Source organism: Lissotriton helveticus, chromosome 4_1, assembly GCF_964261635.1.
Source record: "Lissotriton helveticus chromosome 4_1, aLisHel1.1, whole genome shotgun sequence".
NCBI lineage: Eukaryota > Metazoa > Chordata > Amphibia > Caudata > Salamandridae > Lissotriton > Lissotriton helveticus.
In genome coordinates, this window is record NC_136063.1 from 103,334,749 (window position 1) to 103,357,166 (window position 22,418).

At 45.6% G+C, this 22,418-nt stretch overlaps 1 protein-coding gene across 2 annotated transcripts in view; it reads right to left on the reverse strand.

The window, feature by feature from the left end:
• LOC144828401 (NFX1-type zinc finger-containing protein 1-like) overlaps nt 1–22,418 on the reverse strand; it is a 1,040,362-nt gene that overhangs the window by 257,386 nt on the left and 760,558 nt on the right. For both annotated transcript variants that reach the window (XM_078686524.1, XM_078686523.1), the window contains exon 18: nt 6,493–6,625. In XM_078686524.1, the coding sequence (XP_078542650.1) occupies nt 6,493–6,625 (133 nt within the window). The remainder of the gene's footprint in view (nt 1–6,492; nt 6,626–22,418) is intronic.

A 22,418-nucleotide genomic window follows, 5' to 3' on the forward strand; every position in this document is an offset into this window, starting at 1 on the left:
CCTGCCAAACTGAGAATTGAACATAACGAGAGAGTGTACTTTTTTGATAAGCCAGAGGTGGTGGCGGACTGGTTGGACACATTGCCTTCCCGAAGGGATCCTGAGAGTCGGTCTGGCGGAGCTGAGAGAGGACTTGAAGAACAAGAGTAGGCTCCACCGGGGTTGATGAAAGGACCTTTATTGTGATGATTCCGTATCTGATATATTACTGTCAATATCCTTTTGCGCTGGAAGTTATGGGGATATCTTTGGGGTTTATTCCTCCTCAGCCTTACTTTTCGTAGTTTAGTTGGGTGTAAGGGCGACAGGCACACTGCAAGTTGGGGTGGCTTTTTAGTCTCGAGCAGGGGTGCAGGGTGGGGGGCGTTGTAATGGGTTGTTTGGGGACAGGGGGGTGGGGGGCTTGGTTGTTTTGTTTGTTATCTCTGCATGGTGCTTTACTGTTGAACGACTTCATCGAGGCATTGGACTTAGCTCGTGGCTGGATCTTCTTTCTCTTTTATGATGGGGGTAGAGGGTTGCGGTTGCTTAGTTGGAATGTTAATGGGTTGGGTGACAAGATTAAACGTGGGGTGATATTGCAATTCCTGAAACGCCATTCACCTGATATTGTTCTTCTTCAGGAGACTCACTTGGTTGGGAATACATGTCACGCTCTGAATAGACTGGGGTATCGTCTGGTGGCGCATGCAGGTTTCACCTCTGGCTCGCGTGGAGTTGGGATCCTTGTTAAGATTGCTCTCCCGCTTGAAGTGGAATCCACTGTCATCGATGATAGAGGCCGATATGTGGCGATTTCGGGGCGGTGGGAGGGTCGCACTCTTACCGTGGTCTCTATTTATGTACCCCCTGGTTTGCAGTCGACTACTTTCTCTGAACTGGGGCGGGTGCTACTTGATCTCCCCGTTGGGCTTTTGATTCTGGGGGGGGACTTTAACGCAGTAGTTTCCGGAAGGCTTGATAGATATCCACCAAGGGACCTCACAGGGTCGCACAGCTGGTTGTCTGATTTCCTCGATGTATTGGGTTTAGTGGATTGTTGGCGTTTACTCCATTCCAGTCAGCGGCAATATACGTTTCTCTCTGGAGCCCATGGTAGTCTCTCTAGGATTGATTATGTGTTGGTGCCGGCCGCTCAGGCTTTTTGCGTTGTAGAGGCTCGTCATCTGGCCCGAGGGATCTCTGATCACTCCCCACTATGGCTCCGTTTGAATTTGGTGCCGAGTGCCGAGGGTTGGGTTGCCCCGATTAACCCTTGGTACCTTTGTAGCCCTAAAATTCGTACTGGCCTGGTGAAGGCGCTTGACCATTATTTCCTAGAGAATGTAGGTTCGGTTGCCTCCGCAGTCTCCTTATGGGAGGCTTTTAAGGCCATCCTGAGGGGTCAGGCCTTATCATTGATTTCTGGCTCCAAAAAGCAGAAAGAGGAGGAAGTGGTAAAGATAGAGACAGAAATACTGGATTTGGAGTTGGAATTGGAACAGGAGGTGACCCACTCAAAACTGCATGTTTTACAGCTAAAGCAGTTCGAATACAGATAATTAGTGTCGGACGTGGCGAAGGCTCTGAGCCGGGAGGATCAGGGACGCATCTATGATGTTGGAGACAAGGCCGGCAAACTGATAGCTTGGTTGGATAGGAAAGATAGAGCAAGTCGTGTGGTGCCGGAAATTGAGACGGAGGAGGGGGCCGTGGTTACCGACCCGCGGGAGATAGTGGCGTGTTTCGCCACCCATCTTCGCACTGTGTACTCCTCCGTGTCTGACAGGCCAGAGGAGGACTCTTGTTTGCTACTTCGGGGTATCTCCCTTCCAAGTCTCTCTGAGGACGATAGGGACTTCATGGACTCGGCGATTACGGCGGATGAAATAGCATTGGCTCTGCGTTCCTTGCGCTCGGGTAAAGCAATGGGCCCAAACGGTTTGCCAATTGAGTTATATAAGCTTCGGCCCGACAGGATTGCCCCGTATTTGAGAGACATGTTCGAGGAATCCCGCGATAGTGGGCTCCTCCCCCGCGATCAGCGTCTGGCCACTATAGTGGTTATACATAAGGAGGGGAAGCCTCGGAATAAATGTGCATCACACCGGCCGATTTCACTGTTAAATGCCGAGCCGAAGATTTTGGCAAAGGTGTTAACCAATAGACTAATCAACGTCATTAGTGATTTAGTGCATCCGGATCAATCCGGTTTTATCCCACACCGGAATACTGCATTGAATCTTCGGCGGTTGCATGGTGTTATTGCTAGGGTCGGGACGTTGCGTGAACCGGCCATTTTGGCGTCTTGACGCCACTATGGCGTTTGATACTGTGGAATGGCCGTACTTGTGGGCAGTGTTGGGCAAATTCAGTTTCGGCTCTGAATTTATCGGCTGAGTACGGCTTCTTTACGCCGACCCCCTCGCTCAGGTAGTGGTTAATGGCCGCGTTTCTGGAACGTTTGCTCTTGGGCATGGTACTCGGCAGGGTTGTCCGCTATCCCCCCTCCTGTTTGCGTTGGCGCTTGAGCCGCTTGCTGCATGGATCCGTTGGGAGCCTTCCATGAGGGGCATCCACTGGTCCCCGGAACATGAGGATCGTATCTCCTTGTACGCGGATGACATCCTATTATATCTCACCTCCCCTAGAAAATCCCTGATAGTGTTGTGTGACGTCTTGGTCTCTTTTGGTAAGAATTCTGGTCTGATCATCAATTGGGCGAAATCCTCCCTTTACGTGCTCAGTGGGGACGCACCGGTTTTGCCGCGTGGTTGTCCTATTCAGATCGCACAGCAGGGGTTTAAATATCTTGGTATTTTTATTTCACTGAACCCTTTGATCCGATATGAGAAAAACCTCCTCCCTCCTTTGGCGCGGTTGAGACGGGATGTGGCGGGTTGGCGAAAGCTACCGCTTTCTTTGCTCGGGCGGGCGGCCCTTTTTAAGATGATGTCCCTTCCTCGTTTTTTGTATGCCTTGCAAAATACCCTAGATTTGGTTCCTAGTAGCTACTTCCGTGTTGTCGAGGGTTTGCAGAGGAAGTTGCTGTGGGATGGTAGGCCCCGAATTGCACTTGCCAAACTGACGCTCCCCTGGTACGATGGGGGTATTGCTCTTCCTGATATTAAACGGTACTATTGGGCATCGCAGTTGGGGGCTATCAACCATGGTACATACTATCCCGGGCCTCACCCGGGTTTCGCTATGGACAGATGGCTGCTCCCCGGAGGTAATTACTATAGGGCATTATATTCCAAATCGGTAGTGGGTTCTTTGACGGGGCCGACGCGTACGGCTGTGCGTGTTTGGCAGGCTGCCACTAGTGCATTAGGATGGAAAGATCATTTGACCTTGGCTACCCCGCTGTTTGGATCGGATCGACTTGGCAAACTGTGGAATACGAAGGGATTTCACAGGTGGGACCTTATTGGTATCTCCAGGGTTGGGGACCTCTGGGCTAAGGGGCAGGTGAAGTCCTTTGTGGCCTTGCAGGCCGAGTTCAAGCTGGGTGGAGCGGAGTTCTTCCACTACGCTCAGATTCGTCATGCGCTTGATTCGGTCTTTCCTTGGGGGGCGGAGATACCTGAATCTGCCCCGCTGGAAGACCGTGTGCTGGATGGGTATATACCGGATAGTACCCTCTCGCTGGTGTATAAAAAATTAATAAATCATAGAGCGGACCTTCTCTCCCAACTGCGAGATCAAGAGGTCACGGGGATCGCACTTTTACCTGAAGCCAGGCGTTGTCTTTTAAATGTTTGGGAGCCCACTGATCATAATGTAGCCCAAACTCGGTGGGTGACCTTGGGAACAATGATTGCCAAACGCAATATTGCACAGCTGTGGGGAGCCCAAAGACCTCCTACTATTGAGTGTTGGATGAATGATATGGACTGGTGTATGTTTAGGGAAAAGACTGTATATGTAGCTCGGGGTCGCCCCCGGCAGTGGCAGAAGATCTGGGCCCCCTGGAATCGTTATAGAGGAGATATATGTGTACCACCTGAAACAGCTATACTTGATCTCCCACATTCCCCCTGATCCACACTGTATATGATGTTCAATGTTTCATTTTGTCTTCTTCCTTTCCTCCCCCCATCTTTCTCTATTATATGTGAGTTAACTGTCGCTTGTTTCGAGGATCCGCCAGGGCACAGTCTATTTGCTTGATGTAACTATCTGACACCTTGCTGTTTTTCTTTGTTAATTTTCAATAAAAAGAAATATAAAAAAAAAAAAAAATATGCAACATGTGACAGTAAAAACTGAATTTAGGCACTCAGGACTGCTATATGTAGGAAAGACAGAACAACGATGAAAACCAGGATTTTAGAACACATCAGTATTATTAGGAAACACAGTAAATAATCAAGTGTATCTGTGCATTTTAATGAAAATAAACACAACATAATTCAATTACAATTCCAAATACTTGAAATTATTGAATCAAAAGTGGGCATTGCCATGCGCAAGAGACTACAACAGAGAGATATCGGATGGATAAAATGGCTCAACAATCTTTAACTGAAAGGAAGGGATGATTGCATTGAAATAACTTGCTTTTTGTGACTGAGATTTAATACAGATCTTTGTATGGCAAATTTATTGTTCAACTAATGTTATACTTTGTCATCATTGGTTTTGTTGTGATGGATGAATAGTATGACCTCAAATGCAAAATATGCAGCTTACGTTAGTTTAGAATATACTGCAATTTGGTGAATATATGACGTATCTATGAATGCCACAGAAGTTACCTTTTTGAATAAATGGATTTTGTTGCATCACTATTGGGAATTCAGATGTTTTATTCTCATTTGGCATCAACACACAATGACAGATACACAAACATTTTTAACTCCTTTGATTAATTTGAGGATCTTTGAGAACTCATAGTTTACATCCCCTTTACATCATGCACTATGATGGCAACCATAGGGGCGATTGAAATTCATGTGGATTCACTGTGCATCATGATGCTAAGTGTCTTATAAATGGAATATGTGACGTTACAATGCGGTCGTGAGACTGCGTTACGTTACGTTGTAGTTATTACAACGCAAGTCGTTAAAACAACTTGCGCTGTAGGGTGATGGACTTAGGAATAGTATGATTTAATATTCCAACTCCAGCCTACGTAACAGTAGGGAAGATGTTGGAATAGTAAATCATACTATTTCTTAGTGTATAGCGCCATCCAGCCCAAGTCGTTGTAACGACTTGCGTTGTAATGACCGCGATGTAAACATACCGCGGTGTAATGACCACGCTGTAAAGGTCGTTCACCTATAAATACCTTATGATGGCGCCAAAACACACACACCAGCGGTTTGTGCATCCCCCGGGAGCGGTGTTGCAGCTCTCTAGAGATTAATTAAACATAGTTTGAACAAGTGCACACAATGATGCAATAGATAATATTCTTCAAGCACCATTTAAGACATCGAGCATGTTGATGATGCATGTGACACAAGCAGATGAATAACTCATGCACTTGATGAGCTCCTTATATATGGTAAATGTGTATAGCAAATGTTATCACCATCGCTTCACCTTCATACTTAACTTACATCATTTAAATATTTCATCAGATTAGGGACATTTTACACCAATCACACAGTCGGTATCATAATTGAGATTATGGGCCTGATTTACAAAGGGCATCTCCCCTCTTGGCGGAGACCCCGCAGTCGTGGGGGAGTCTCCACACTTGGGTGGAATCTCTGTAATGAGGATTCTCATTGCAGAGATCCAGCCCGAGTGCGGATACTCCCCTGTAACTGTGGGCCTCGGCCACGAATGCAGAGACTCCCCTACGACTGCAGGGACTCAGCCACGAGTGCGGAGACTCCCCTGTAACAGTGGGCCTCGGCCACGAGTGCAGAGACTCCCCTACGACTGCAGGGACTCAGCCACGAGTGCGGAGACTCCCCTGTAACTGTGGGCCTCGGCCACAAGTGTGGAGACTCCCCTATAACTGTGGGCCTCGGCCACGAATGCAGAGACTCCCCTATGACTGCAGGGCCTCGGCCACAAGTGCATAGGCCCTTTCTGGATCAGGATCTATGCTTGAACAGGTGGTAAATGTACTTATCACACAACAAGAGGGTTTGAATGATTACGATAATGATGACTGGTTTGCGATCTGATGGCTGACCCACATATGATTTGTTAAATAATCTAGTGATTTTTTAAACCATAACACGAACCTAAAGAATGACAGGTCAGTGAGACAATTATTTGAATGGAATAAAGAAAAAATGTTTACATTTATAAAGTGTGCAAGGAGCAAATCCTTTGAGCTTCATTGAAGCAAAAAGTAGATTGTGCACCCTGGGACTATTCTCAAATGAAGGACAGCTTATTGTTTCTTTATCAAAGTGATATGGCAGTATTAAAGGAACTCCCATACTAATATTCCTTCTGATGGTTTACAAAATTGAGCAAATTCAGGGCAGCAAGCATAAAAAGTGGGTACAAATGACAAAAGCAAATTTTTTGCAAACTTACCTGTCTTCTGCAGGAATAATATAGGCAAACTTTGATTCCACCCATTGCGCTTGTGACTCTTCGTGGTCTTCGAAGTCATACTCATCCAGATAGCGCTCATCGGCCTCCTGCTCATTTCCACCGCTGCCTTGACCTACAGAATAGACAGTTGCAGTTGAGGAGCAAGATAGTCTTACAGTCTGTAGAGCATCTCAGTAATTAACCTGCTAGCAATAGGCAGCAATACTGATCTTGTCTTCAATTCCCAGGAACGTTTAGCATGAACCCGCCCTGTGTTTCAAAGAGAGACTATGTGGGTTATTTAAAGTAGGCTGGTATCAGGATATCAGTTATCTATATTTGGTCTCATGTTGTGTTGGCTAATTGTTTTTTTTAGGTCAGCGGCGCCTCAGTTGCCAACTCTGATGGTACTGTCTAAGTAGCGAAGTAGCCGTTGCAAGAGCTACAGCTTTATGGTATCAGAAGAGCCCACATTAATTAAGGATAGCACAAACGGTCTGGGTAGGACAATAAGAATACTGTCCTAGAATTGCTGGGAGAAAATGCTTAGCACGTCAGAGGCTGTCATTGAATTTTACGTTTTTCACAAATAAGCCCCCACATTAGTAGTTTGTCCTTGAAAAACAACAACACATGTTTCTTCACATGCTGAGATGAGCAGGTGGACCCATCAGCCACTCTGCACTGAACAATGTCACTGAACACCCTCCCAGCTTGTCGAAGAATGAACTTTCTATACAGAAAGTTCTAAATTTGGCAAGTGGACCGCGGCAGCAGTGTCTCGGACATCTTAGTGGTCTGCCAACCCTAAACAACCACTCAAGGCTCGATTTGGACTTGACTGGTAATGGGAAATTTTCCACTTCTGGAGGAAGTACTGAAGTTTCAAGGAGACTTGAGATGCTGGATTTTCTTCACCAAACTAGTTGTATATATATGGATTTTCCACCACAATGACCATTTCCTCCAAATATCCTGTGTATTCCCCGGACCACACAACTTCAAATCAGGTCCACATGTTGCATATTTTTGTTAGGGGGGACTTATGATCTGCACAGATTCATTCTTGAAATTGTAAACTGTCATTATCATCACATACTTTTGATTAAGAACAAGAAACATGTTGCATCTTAAGAATTATAATCATGATAAATCAGATAACACCACAAAACTTGAATACACCAGGAATAATTGGCATTGACAAAGTAATCAGGAAAGCCAGTGAAGTATCAAAGTGAGAAAGGGGTGAAACTAGACAGTTTTGTGTTTGTGCATGTTTGTACGCATACATTCTTTTATGATCAAAGCAACATACACTTGAAGTTGAAATAGGAGCACATTGTTGATAAGTCAAGGAAGGTGTATAAAAAGTTGCGTTTATCAAAAATTCTGAATACATAGATGTAATTTTTTATATATGAAGTAGTTTTTTTATTAAAGTGTTAACATATTAAAACAATTTACTCTGTTAGCATGTTGATGGATGCTAACATTTCTAATAGGGTTACAGTATCTGAAACACCCTCAGCTTCTTACACAGCAAACAAATCGTCTCACTCATTCCTACTACTCAACCTGAGAGAGAACCATATGTAACATATCTCCATGTTTGTCTTACATTATAACTAACAGGGTTGAGCGTTCATTTGAGTGTAGGGAAGAACATTAAAGGAAGACCTTTAGAGAATCTATTACTGGGCCTAATATATTTTAAAGCCCTTATTTTTCACTGCTCCTATGCAGTTCCAAGGTATTAAGTGGTCCGAGTATGTTTCATGTTTAGGTTCAGGTATGCTCAAGCCTAAAGGGATGAATGCAAGGGTGACTGGAATGGGATATCCTAATGTTAATTTTATTTCAGCTAGGATCTCATTCCAGTAAGTTTTGATGTAGGGGTCATCCCACTAGCTTCCCGCACCCCCCCCCCAACATAGCACACTTGTGGTTGGCTTTAAGTTTGCAAATTTGGAAGGGTAAAAGTATCAACTAAATATAACCCAAAAGTGGGCTTCCTTGCATGCCACAGAGTGGGAGACGTTTTGCGTGATGTGCCATAAGTGGACCTACGCTATTGTCAATCCCAGCCTATTATTCTAATGGGATTTATAACAGAGGCGGTGGGTGCCACCGCTTATCTAAATATTTTTTCCAAATATCTTGACAGTGACAAAACATTAAGTGAACATTTGTGTTCTTTATTCATTTCTGCTGGCCAAAGCGCATGGGTAAGTTATGGAGCCAGTGTGCAAAGGCTTGTCAAAGGAAGCAAGGAACTAACTTCCCAGACAAACAATGGCTTGAGGAAAAGAAAGGAGTGCTGTGAGGGGACGAGAATATCACTGAACATGGCCTCCCCTCATTAATAATGTGCGCATAGTCCTGTGTATCATGCACATCCCAACAACAGCCTTGGTTTTAGTCAAACAAAGTACTCAGATTGAACGCTTGAGTGTGCAGTTAACATACGGATATCAGTGACCGGGAGGCACTGGGAGGAAGACGAGTTATCTGCAAAGTCAATCAAAAAAATCCATTTTCTCCACCTGTCCAAGTCGTCACAAGTGTCTAGAAATCGTGAAAACATGGAAATTAAAATCGAGTTTCTATTGGTAAAGAAAGCGGACACTAGTACCTACCGAGCGGAATGCCTTCGTCAATTGAGTGATGTGAGGATTTACTGCCCCTTGGATTCTGATCCAACTGATGAACTCAAAACGACAATTGCGAATATGACTGAAGAAGCCCTATCCGAAGGGTGGATCACACCACAGGAAGCTGGTTTTCTATGTAACTTACACCCTGTGATCCCCTATTTTTATGCCCTGCCAAAGGTGCATAAAGAACAAAGACCACCACCAGGCCGCCCCATTATTTCGGGCATTGGTTCGGTTCTTGAACCGTTATCTACGTTTGTAGATTTTTTCTTGCGCCCTTTGGTGCATAAGATGCCCACCTATCTAAAAGACACAACAGACGTATTACGCCTGCTACCTGAGATTGACTTTGATAGCTCCATGGATCTCTTCGTTTCCTTCGATGTGGAGGCTCTTTATACATCAATACCGCAGGACGAGACCTTGGAAGTCATCCAACTCCTATTACAGTCTCAAACACTGGACAGTATCACCCCAGTCCACTTCATAATTGCCTGTGCCACCCTGGCTATGAAGCGCAATTACTTTAAATTTGAGGATACTATATACCTTCAGGTATCAGGGACCAGCATGGGGAGCGTTTATGCTCCCAGTCTGGCAAATTTGTATGTTCACTCGTTCGAACAGGAACATGTCTTGGCAACCACCAACCCTTTTCTTGGATGTATCAGAACGTGGAGAAGATATATCGATGACGTTCTAGTGGTGTGGCGAGTCACGAGCGAGAAATGCCAATAATTTTTACAGTGGTTAAACAGCAGGAATGATTTTCTGCGGTTCACGATTGAAATTGGAAGAGATAAATTGTCTTTCTTGGATTAACTTATCACCTCAACTCCAGAGGGGTTACACTCTGAACTTCATAGGAAACCTCTGGCGAAAAACTCTCTTCTGTGCTTTGACAGTCACCATCCCAAGTCCCTACGGGAGAATCTGCCTTTTGGGCAATTTCTCAGGGTCCAGAGGAATTGCTCGACTGCAGGGTCCTTTAAAATCCACTCTACGGCCCTTAAAAAACAACTGATTGCTCGGAAGTATCCAGCCATACTGGTACAACGTTCACTTAAGAGGGCCAGCAATAACAATCGCTTGGCCTTGTTAGAGCAATCCACGCTAAAACCCCCCCTCGAAAGGTTGACCTTTGTTACAACTTTTGGGACACTGTCTAACAAAATACAAAAGGTGGTGAAACGACATTGGTCGATCTTGAACTCTGATCAGGCAACAATTCAGACCCCGCTCTTTTCTTTTAAGAGGGGACCAAATCTTAGAGATCGTTTGATCCAAACTAGGCCACGTCAAGTAGAACCCAGGGCTCTGGGTTCTCTCTGGGACCTTCCCGCAGTCAGGGGTCATCATCCCTGTGGGGCATGTCAAGCCTGTCCACAGACCAAGAAATCAACAGAGATAGATATTGGGACTACGAAACTGTGGATCCAGACCAAGTTTACAAACTGTAATAGCAACAACCTGATCTATCTCATTGTGTGTCCCTGTGGGCTTAAATACATAGGGATGACCACCCGAAAGGTTAAAACCAGGATATCAGAGCACAAGAGCACCATTAGGTGCAAGAGACAAGCTACAAAACTACCAAACCACTTTTTGGAGGCAAGACATCCATCTAAGGCCTTTCAATGGACAGTAATTGAACAACCTCACATCCCTGCACACGTTTCCGACATATCCAAATATCTCCTACTTAGAGAACAGAAGTGGGTTTTTAAAATGGGTACGAACTGTGTAGGGCTCAATGATGATATACCCTGGACCATTCTGTAATATAAAAAGTCTTTGTTACGTCATGGTCCTTGAGAGAGGGTTCTGGGATGTTTAGTTATATCTAGCTATATCCAGTTACACTGCCCACTCGGTTTAACTCCACTAGTGTTCATCATAAGGAACATAGATGATAGGTATGCATAGCTTCATGCATCTATCTGTCATTCTGTATGCATATTTTAAGATCTCCATACCAATTAATAGTGACGACTTGTGTAATCAAACAAGAATTGATTTTTAAAAGCTTTATTTCCATGTGTTTGGCTTGTCATCAATACTATTAAAATCACTGACGATGTCAGCCGACTTTCACTGGCAATATACTTGCTCTTTGGTTTGTTTGTTTACATTCATTTGAGTTGTTAAAGTTTTGTACATCGAACTTCTAAAGAAACCCCTCCCTCTTAAAGCTTCTATGCACGAGCAGTGTTTACCTCTACTTACAAACACGCTACGAGGATCTGAGATTGGCTGCTTGTTCAGCCAATCGGATACCTCGTTAGACTAAGACGGTGACCACGTGATCGGCAACTGGCAAATGACGCTAATCGTCATATACTGCAGCCTTTGCAGATCTCTGCACCTCCCCGATCGGCTCGGACGCTTTAGCGCGGAGTACCGACGGACAGGTAGGACTCGCGCTGAGACAGTAGGATTGTTTTGAAAGGAATTACTCGCTAAACATCTAGTCAGAGCCTATCCTTCCATCTTTGGTACATTTATGTACACTTTATAGCGGTAATACTCATGAGGCTTTTCCGGTCTTTTTTCTGATTACATAGTTACAGTGGAGCATTGTCTGTGAATGAGTGACGCTGATTCATTTCTGTTTAAACAATCTATTACGGAGTAGCATTTTCAGCTAGTTCTGTTTTTATTTTCTCCTTCTGTAGAGCGGTGCTCCCCCATTCCTGAGCCGTGGCCAGGTGGGGTGAGGTATGTACATCTTCCAAGTTGGGTAAGATGCTTTCTCCCTTGGTAATTTAGACATTTCATTCCACTGTGGAGATACCAGCAGAGAATACATGATGCTATGAGTGTATGTTTATGATGACACTAAATACCAGAATTGTTAAAATAATACCTGGTTTATCAATGTAAGGTTGTGAACACTTTCTTTACCAATAGGCACTCGATTTTAATTTCCATGTTTTCACGATTTCTAGACACTTGTGACGACTTGGACAGGTGGAGAAAATGATGCAAGCACCTAGTGGATTCAGGTGATCTCTGTATCAGTGTATGATTCTAAGCACTTTTTTGTTACACTATCACTCAGTTGCAGTAGCTATCATTTGATTGATTTTTTGGTCCTGATGAAAGCAATGACATAGTGTGTCGTTAATTGCTGAAACATGTCGACCTCACAGTACATCTAGACAATTCAAGAACATTGTGATTGTCATCAACTGCTTTTTAACCTTGGCAGAGTGGGTAGCACCAGAATAAAAATTATTGTCAGCACTCCCTCATCCAATTTTAGCTAACATTTTTTCGTCAGTCCCCTCAAATTTCTCTAACAGCCTCTCAATTGAGAAGTAAGACCACGGAAGATCTGTCTGATCAGGTGAGGGTTTTTACTATCTACACCCTCCCTGGGAATGACAAGTGGCACCTGTAAAGGTTACTCACGCTAGTCAACATGCAACAAAGACTCATTCTGGCCATAAGACTAAATTAAGCAGCACCAAGAACTAAGATTTTGTAAACCCCAGGGAGGCCTAGAGGGCTAGAAACAGTCTTACTCGACAAAGGGCAGCCGGCAAGCTCTGGGTGGACTGAGGTGTGTCTTCTCGTGCTCCAGCCTCTTGATGCTGAAGGGCAGTGGAAACTTGTGATCTTTTCCAGATGACGTGTCTATCCGCCACAGTCACACGACAGCCTGTGGCTGTGTCATACATTTGCTACACAGGTTCCTTGGTCCTTCCTTGTAGGTCTTTCAACAGGCACCCTCTTGGCATGACCTTTCAAGATGATGGCCCAAATCTTCGTGGTGGCTCCCACTTGGCATACAAGGGTCGTCGGGTTACAGTACAGCAAGGGTGACAGTCCTAATGTTCAGAGTGGCCTCCAACTGGCTTACTGACATCACCGATGAGAGGGGCAGATGTTCTGCACTCGCACAACGGTGCTAACTGGGATCCACTCGATTGGATACTCGCTGGGACTTGCACCTACGCTCTCCTCCTCACAGGGTACACCGGTCTTGGTAGGCATGCAGAAGGCTGGTGCTCCAAGCTCAGGGCAAGTGGTCTTAACTTCCTTGGTGATGGCTCCTCACCCAGCAGGAAGACTAGCCAACTTTGGTTACCTGTTGTGGTTGCAGCACATCAAAGTCTTGGTGGTCTTCTTTCCATGCTGATGAACAGCTTGTTGGTCTCATTCTCCCACCTTTATACTCCACATCCAGTCACAGATGTGATTTAAAGCATTGAAATGTGTGTTGTGGGAGTTGGCTACTTTGAAGTGCCCTGGCCTCTTTCCTGTCATTCATTCATTTCATTTCAAAACTTTATTCGGTTCATAAAATGAATCATAAAAGTACAGAACATACAATTCATCGTACCTCATGGAACAAAATAAAAAGTTTTTAAATACACAATTTCCCAATTAGTAAAATAACTTTTTGTAGAAAATATACACATACACAATTATCACCAGCGAATGTTCTATACATTTTGGTACTAACCATAGGCCTTCCTAATCTTTAGCGAAACTTTAATAAAATTTAGCATGACACAGCAAGTTTCAACAGAAGATAGTGCTAACAGGTAATCATACCCTTCCTTATAGGTGCAAGGTTGCCTCCCCTTCAGGATTGGTTTAATAAACCGGCTCCTTGGTTCTTGATATAAAGAGCAAAAAAGAACCACATGCATAGTGCTTTGGCTATCCCTATTGTTACATGGACAAGGGGGCAGCCTCTCACACCAACCCCCCTGTTTCGGGAAAGCAAGCAAAAAATGCAAAATATCCAATCTAAACCTTGTTAGCAAGAAACGCCATTGCACATTAAGAGTAAATGTTAGATAAAACTGAGGTTGGGGATTATGAACATAGGCATTAGCATCGTCCAAGGATGGCGGATTCAACGATTTCCTATACATTGCCTTTATGTCCACCTTTGGGTTTCCCTCTATTTTTCCAGGATTGTCATAATAGGAACCCAATCCAATCTTATTTAGCATGTTACAAACATAGGACAACCAGGGAATCTGTTTTGAATTTTCTAGAACCATGCAATCAATAATGATATCTTTAGTGAGTTGCAGGTCTTCAGATTGCCATATTTTGCCCCATAACAATAAAGGGGACATACGGATTGTATCAGAAACTCTTACCATTCCAATTTCTTTGTGGCAGAAAAAGTTTGAACAACCTTTGGGAACTGATAAAACCCTTTTTATGAAGTTATTTTCCACCACCTGTATCACAGATGGTATTTCAGTACCCCATACCCCTGCCCCATAAGTGGCCACCGATAAACATTTCGATGTATAAAGGGTTTTGAGGTGCGTAACATGTTTTTGCCCCAGTTTGCTGCAGAAACGAAAGATGCCCTCTATAGCCCGGGTCGCGTTCTGGGCTCGAACCTTGATGAGTGGCGTCCAGCTTAATTTACTATTGAACAAGTTACCAAGGTAATTAAAATTTTCCACCTTTCCAATTGTGCGTTTATTTACCACAAACTTCCTGATGTTGGACCCTTTAGGACCACAAGACATTACAAAGGATTTATCAAAGTTCACCTTTAAGTCGAGGTCAAGCATGAAAGTATTAAAGGCATCTAAACATATTTGCATGCTATTTCCGGTTAGGGTCATTAAGACAGTATCGTCTGCATAAGAAAGCATGGGAATACTTTTGCCATTAATTTTTGGAAAGTCACAACCCTGGTTTAATAGATACTTTTCTAGCCCGTTTGTGTAAACCAGAAAAAGAAAAGGCGCCAAAATGCATCCTTGACGCACGCCCTCAGTGGAAGGAATTGATTTTGTCATTTCACCACCAGGGCCAAATCTAATTGATACAGTTGTTGCTGCATGTAACCTGCGGAGCAATGTGACCAACGGTTCCTCAAAGCCCATGTCATCCATCATCCGCCACAGCTTATGTCTACAGACAGTGTCGAACGCACTTGATAAGTCCATGAAGGCAAGATGTATTGACGACTTTTTTGCCTTCGTGTACTTGCCTATAATTAGTGCCAGGTTCAGACACTGCTCGACGGTCCCCTTTCCACGCCTAAATCCGTATTGGTAATCAACTATAAGTCCTGTTGAGTCTGCCCAACTTTCTAATCTCGCTAGGATTACCCTACCCAGGATTTTACATGAGGCGTCTATTAAAGAAATCGGGCGATAGCAACATGGGTCGCGCCTGTCGCCCTTCTTAAAGATTGGCACTACAATTGACTCCTCCCAAGTACCAGGGATGCGCCCGACCACAACAGCCTTGAAAACATTCAGTAATATGGGTGCCCACAGACTAACATTGTGTTTAAAAAGATCCAACGGGACGGTATCTGGGCCTGGAGCTTTTAGTGATGATCCCTTCTCTAAGGCTTCCTCAATCTCGATCAATGTAAGAGAAGAGCTGAGGGTCAAAGCCGAGGGGAATGTCACTGGTTCCCCTGTTCTATCCGTGCTTGACATTAATGAGATAGAAGTTGGATTACAAATCTTAGTAAAATGTTGAACCCACTGTTCAGCGGTAACCTGCACAACTATAGATTCTTTCTTGTCGCTCTTGAAAAGGGGGCGATTTAGAACCTCCCAGAAGAGCCTACTATCTTTTAGTTGTGCGGCCTTTTCAAGGTCTTCCCAGGCAATGTTTTTTAGGTGTTGGATCTAGCCCTGATCTCTTGACTGGGTGAGAGTATTCTGCTTAATTCAGAGACTCTGTCCATCACCACCCCTTGTTGTAAATTATTTTGTCCACCCTAAGCGTGGAAGGGTATACTCAGATGTGAGTCCCTTGCTCATTGCACCATCAGGATTCAAGCAAGCCGGGCCGAAGACGGCTGAAATGCCAGAAACCGGTCCCCGGAAGCTTGTTTCCTTCCCAGTGTAAGAATTGGCTTTTGTAGTCTGGTCTGCCCTGTTCCCATGATGCACTGGGCCAGGGACAGACTAATTTGCATACAGCCAAGTTCTGAAACTGGGATGGTGCAATGAGCTAAAAAACGGTGTTGGATCTAGCCCTGATCTCTTGACTGGGTGAGAGTATTCTGCTTAATTCAGAGACTCTGTCCATCACCACCCCTTGTTGTAAATTCTTTTTACAATAGCCTCCCTATAGGCCTTCCTGCTAGTTCTTACAAGTTCTCTGTTTCTTGGTCTTTGGCGCAAGGCTAATTTTAGCGATTGGTGTGTGACAGAACACACAGAGTCAAACCATCTGAATGCCTTTAGGCCGCCCTTTCCCTTGGGTTTCCTAAGGTGCTTTGCTACATGCCCACACAATTTCTCAAAGCTCTCAATAACCTGATGGGGGTCGGTTACAGGGGCTAGACATGATTCCATTTCCATTTTGCAATTTGAAAGAATATCTTCCTCCAGTTTTAAGGCATTCCCCCATTTCAAAGTAACGCCCTGATTCCTGCTATACTTAATTGACTGTTCACAGATCTTAGGTGATTCTTGTGTTGGCACGCATAATGACAACATTAGGGGATTGTGGTCACTTGTGGGGTTGGCCACCAGCTTCAACTTGTCAACATATTTGAGAAAGCTACTGGATACCAAGACAAAGTCAATTGTGCTCATCTCCCCCCTTGTTCCCTGGAAAGTTGGTATATGCGGTTTGTCAGGGGCTGACCAAGGTTCTACCACACACAAGTCATTCAGGATAATAATGTTGTTTAAAGCTTCCCCCTGGGGTGTGTGTTTAAAATGGGTCAAGGGCTGAGCGTTTGAGTCCTCCAGCCCACACACATTCGATCCTCCAAAACTGCACAACGAGCAGTTGAAATCACCAACCCAAATGACAGGCGACAAAGGGTGCCTGCTGCGTGCTTTGCCCACTGCGTCCTCCAAACTTTGAATTATTGATATGTCATGTCCATTAAAGATGTTGTGGTACCAATTGACTAACAACACAGGTTCTGGGAAAAGATGTTCTAATAACAGCAATTGATACCAGTTTGTATCCATCAATTTCAAAGTTGTCAGTTTCGTTAGTTTTATAGACAATGCTGTCATTATACCACCCTTTGCCCTCCCAGATGTCGATGGAACAGCCAAAACATCGAATGATTGAAAACCCTCAATGTCACAGGTAGTCCTAGACCAAGTCTCCTGTAAACACAGGATTCCATGGGCTCCCACAAAGTCCAGCCACGCATCATCTTCCAATCTCCCTGTAAGTCCGGCAATATTCCAAGATATTAAGGATATTAAGGACGGTCCCTGTTTCCCATTGGTGCCTCCCAGATCAATTCTTGTACTGGAAGGATCTTGATCAGGCAGTAATGTGTGTTTCTCACAACCCAAGGTGGTATTTCCCCCAAAAAGAACAACGTTCTCGGCGTATGGGGGGCCAATACTCACAGTATCACAATCAACGGTCACCATTGCTGAGTCATCATTGCCCACTATCCCTAAATTTTCCTTCTTTCCCAAATCTAGAACAGTAGGCGCGTTGCCCTCAAACCCAGTTGATGGTCAGTCTACCCCATCCATACCCATTAATGGGTCAAAGCGATTTCTCAGTGAGATATTATTATTTGAGATCCATCCTGGGTATTCTGCTCCCTTAGTCCTTAGTCTTCGTGGGTTAAACGGGACTTGTGTAAAAGGGCCCATACTTGGTGGTCCCAAAAAGGGGCCGTTTGTCTCGTGCCAAGGGGCCCAATGATTTTGTGTGCCTTGCTTCATGTTCAAATTATGTGCCCAACCCAGGTGATTATTACTGCTTATTCTATACCCACGATGGTTGGGGTTTGATGCAGTATGATAAAGGTTAGGGTAGAAATATTCGAGTCCCACACATTGAATGTCCCCCATCCTGCCGAACCTTGCTTTACTGCAGATAATATCCTTAACCCAGATGTCTCTAAAGTTAATCAGTATGCAATCTCCCTCCAGATCTTTTTTGCTTGGCCCAACCCAGGGAACCCTCCGTACACTTAAGATTTTTGTGGCAGTATCTTCGGATAGGGGCCTGTTATTATTTAGCCAGAATTTTGTTTTATTTAAAAGGTCCTCCATTTTCTCATATTTATTCTCAGCAATTAATGGAACACCTGTCAGAATTGCCGTATACGGGGCAGCTTCAGGGGGTATATTTACATAGATCTGCTTACCCGGCAGTGGTGTTTTACTAGGCAGTGGTGTTTTACTAGGAGCTAGAGGTTTACTAACTGGAGTTTCTTTCCCCTCAATATTTATAAGGGCTGGGGCAGCTATGTTTACTGGTGTGGCCACCACCTTAGAGTTGTTTATCTTTGAGCCCACAATAATCACCGGCTTGGTTTTAGTAAGAGCAGCTGGTGCTTTACAAGGGATAATACCGTTAGGATCTACAGACACTACAGTTTTGGATTGCTGAGGTTGTGCCTGGTTTTTCTTAGCACCCTTTTCTTCAAAACTAGTAGTAGTATTACCACCAATAGCAACAGATTGTTTGCTATTATCTACAAGGCTCTCCAATAAAGTGGTGTTTTTAGATGTTAAAAACTCTAATTGATCTAATTTTAGGTTAATGATTTGGGTTTTTACCATAAGGGGATTCAGCAGACTTTTTTCCAGCTTCTCAAGGCTGGCCGTAAGATTCTTATCTGCTCTATGGGTTGCTTTTTTATCTAAATTCGAGATACTTTTTTCAATGCCCAAGAGCTGGGATCCTATCTGTGAAAGTCTCACTTCAAAGGGAGTTAAGAGTTTTTTGAGTGTTTCCCATACCACAGTCAAGAATTCTACGTCTTTCCCTTTTATGACGCAGAGTGGCACCCCACTAATTTCATTCTCTAATGTGAGATTATTTATTTCATGGGTTACTACCAGTGATTCTGGGCTGGGTTCTGGTCTTAGTTCAGAAGGCTGTGTGTTTTTCCTTAGGGGTGGATCTTGGGGTAGAAAAAATGGTGCCTTGATGGATAACTGTGCCTTCGCAATCTTAGCCTTTTTTCTAGCGTATGCTGTTAAATTATTGTGCTTCCTTTTATTGTGTGGCCCTCGTTGTTTAATGGAAAAATTTCCCCCGCCCGGTTCTATAAAATTGGGTCTTTGCGCCATTCCCAGGAGGCCACCCTCACCCTCCTTCTCTTCCCCATCTCCCCCGACCAAAGAAGAATTTAGGGAAATGGATGATACTAATGGTGACCCCCCCTTTGGTATGGATGGAGTGGGTACTGATGGCTGGTGAATATCTGCCTCGGTTACAATCAGGGTGGGAGGTGGACCAGTTGAACGATCAGGTGTGTTTGCGAAGGCTATCGACCCTAGGGAAGATTTTTTGGCCGCTGCTAACTCCTGTGACAATCTCCTTGCAGCATCTAGTTCAATAGAGACTCGATGCTGCATTTTAGCAATCTCTGTATCAATGGCTGTGTGGGTCCTGGTTATAAAGTCATCTAGGGTACCATTTTTCAGTTTAGACTTAGCTTCCCTCTCTTTATACTCACGGGATGACATGTTTGACTAGTCAACAAAACGAACTGGTAGTGCAGAGATTTTCCCAAGGGTTAGGGCCAAAGAGAGTGGCCCAGTCCAGTCTCTCCCAGCCTCTAACGGCCTCAAACGGCCCGCTCTTTGCCCGGTCTTCGCCCCGGTCGCTCCCGCGCGCTACCGCGCAGCGGTTGCTCCACCCTCTTAAATAGGATTAGGGCAGGGCAGTGGGCGTGGCCGGCAGGGAGAGCGTCCACAGGTGGAACACGCAGGGACTCCTGGGCAATGGAGTCCCTGCTAGACTGCTCGCAGCCCTGCCGGTGCGCTAGGGGTTCAAAGGTGACCAGTCTGCCTCCTAACGCCCCACGGTAGCTGCAGATGCAGCGGGACCCGCGCAGCGGGTCCGGCAAGCTGTAGGGGTCTCCCACGACGACAGGCAGCAGGAATGAGAGAGTGCCTCCAACCAGGTCCGTAAAGAAAAGTATCCCGCTGGATAGCGGAAAAGGTGCAGTTTTATTCAATGTCAGTGGGCGTGGCCGGCAGGGAGAGCGTCCACAGGTGGAACACGCAGGGACTCCTGGGCAATGGAGTCCCTGCTAGACTGCTCGCAGCCCTGCCGGTGCGCTAGGGGTTCAAAGGTGACCAGTCCGCCTCCTAACGCCCCACGGTAGCTGCAGACGCAGCGGGACCCACGCAGCGGGTCCGGCAAGCTGTAGGGGTCTCCCACGACGACAGGCAGCAGGAATGAGAGAGTGCCTCCAACCAGGTCCGTAAAGAAAAGTATCCCGCTGGATAGCGGAAAAGGTGCAGTTTTATTCAATGTCAGTGGGCGTGGCCGGCAGGGAGAGTGTCCACAGGTGGAACACGCAGGGACTCCTGGGCAATGGAGTCCCTGCTAGACTGCTCGCAGCCCTGCCGGTGCGCTAGGGGTTCAAAGGTGACCAGTCCGCCTCCTAACGCCCCACGGTAGCTGCAGACGCAGCGGGACCCGCGCAGCGGGTCCGGCAAGCTGTAGGGGTCTCCCACGACGACAGGCAGCAGGAATGAGAGAGTGCCTCCAACCAGGTCCGTAAAGAAAAGTATCCCGCTGGATAGCGGAAAAGGTGCCGTTTTATTCAATGGCAGTGGGCTTGGCTGGCAGGGAGAGCGTCCATAGGTGGAACACGCAGGGACTCCTGGGCAATGGAGTCCCTGCTAGACTGCTCGCAGCCCTGCCGGTGCGCTAGGGGTTCAAAGGTGACCAGTCCGCCTCCTAACGCCCCACGGTAGCTGCAGACGCAGCGGGACCCGCGCAGCGGGTCCGGCAAGCTGTAGGGGTCTCCCACGACGACAGGCAGCAGGAATGAGAGAGTGCCTCCAACCAGGTCCGTAAAGAAACAGACACGATAAAGGGATAAAGCGCCAAGACTGGCCCCACAGAAGGTGAGATTAAAAGCAGCTGCCGAATGCCCCCGTGTTACACGTGACACTTCAATCAAGCCTTGCTTTTTAACCAACGCAGACTCTGCCGGTATGGCCACCTCGCTGCTCTTTCCTGTCCTTTGTCAGAGGGACAGTCAGCCACAGCAAGAGCGTCTGTAATTCTGACTGAGCCACAACACAAGCCAAGGCTGTAACCATTGATCACATCTGGCTGTCAGCCTCTAAAAATATGCTTCCAAAGTTTCAAAGACCTAAGTCCTCTCCTGACCTGACATGACCGGTCCTACAAACTCTTCATATCTCTTGACAATGAGCTCAGGCCCACTGGCTAATCATTCTTTCTGAAGCAAAGAGGCCTTTGATGTGCACAGAAGATGCTCTGCGCCACTCTTCCAATGTGTGTTCCCACCCCAGCCTTCAGGAATTTCAGCCATTCATATCTACTGCCTAGAGTTGCAGTCATCACCTCCAATTAGCCTTTCCAGGCCATTAACTTCCAAAATGTAACCCACAGCCCTCCACATTTTGCACCAAACACAGACAGACAAGCAAAACTCATACAAGCATCACACTCTATATGCAGTCATCATGAAGGCCAAGGGTGAGTTAAGTACACAGCAGAGGAAGTGTACATGATTGGGCCAGTAAGCACCACTTCTGTGACACAGGTGAAAAGGTCTGTTCACATGATAGATTACAATAAAACACAAAATGTGTATACCGCTATGCCTATGTCACTTAACTGGCAAAGGCTGTAGATCTCTACCACTCTGAGGGTAGTGCTTGATGCACCCCTCCTGGTCTCATGAAGCCCCATTGCCATGAGAAAGGACTAGGACATGGGGCACATGCACGATCTGTGTCATTCATGACCAAAAATCAGTACATGTGGTCCAGATGTCCATGCAATTGGGTCACTCAAAGTAGGCTAGCACATTCGCCACCATCCGGGGAACTTCCATGCCAACATCAACTCTTGTAACATAAGAGTTTGAAGAAGCTTCATTTTAATGCAAAAATCTATTTTGTTATCATACAACTATGATTCCTCAACCCACAATAGAAGCTATTGAAGATTAGTCAAGTTTTCTAGCCATCATCATGCAGTTTTCCAGAATGCACACTGCAGAGTGGCTGCTTGTAGAAGAGCTTGTTCAAGTAACACACTAAATAAGCAAGATACACTTGATTTCCTGGCCATGAGTGGAACGGCCCAACGCAACTACAGTTCCCAGGGGGCCCTGCAAACCAGCACTTCCGTCACCACGCCGGGGGGGGGGCACCATAAGAGCACAGCGGCCCTCCCGCAGCGTGGGACGCTGCTGAATTTTGAATATTGAATAGTGGCGGAAACTTACCTGAGGTGACCGGGCCCATTGTCGTGCAGCCTACGTGGCAGCCATGAGGGGAACGGCAGATCTCTTGATTTCCTGGCCATGAGGGGAACGGCCCAAAACAA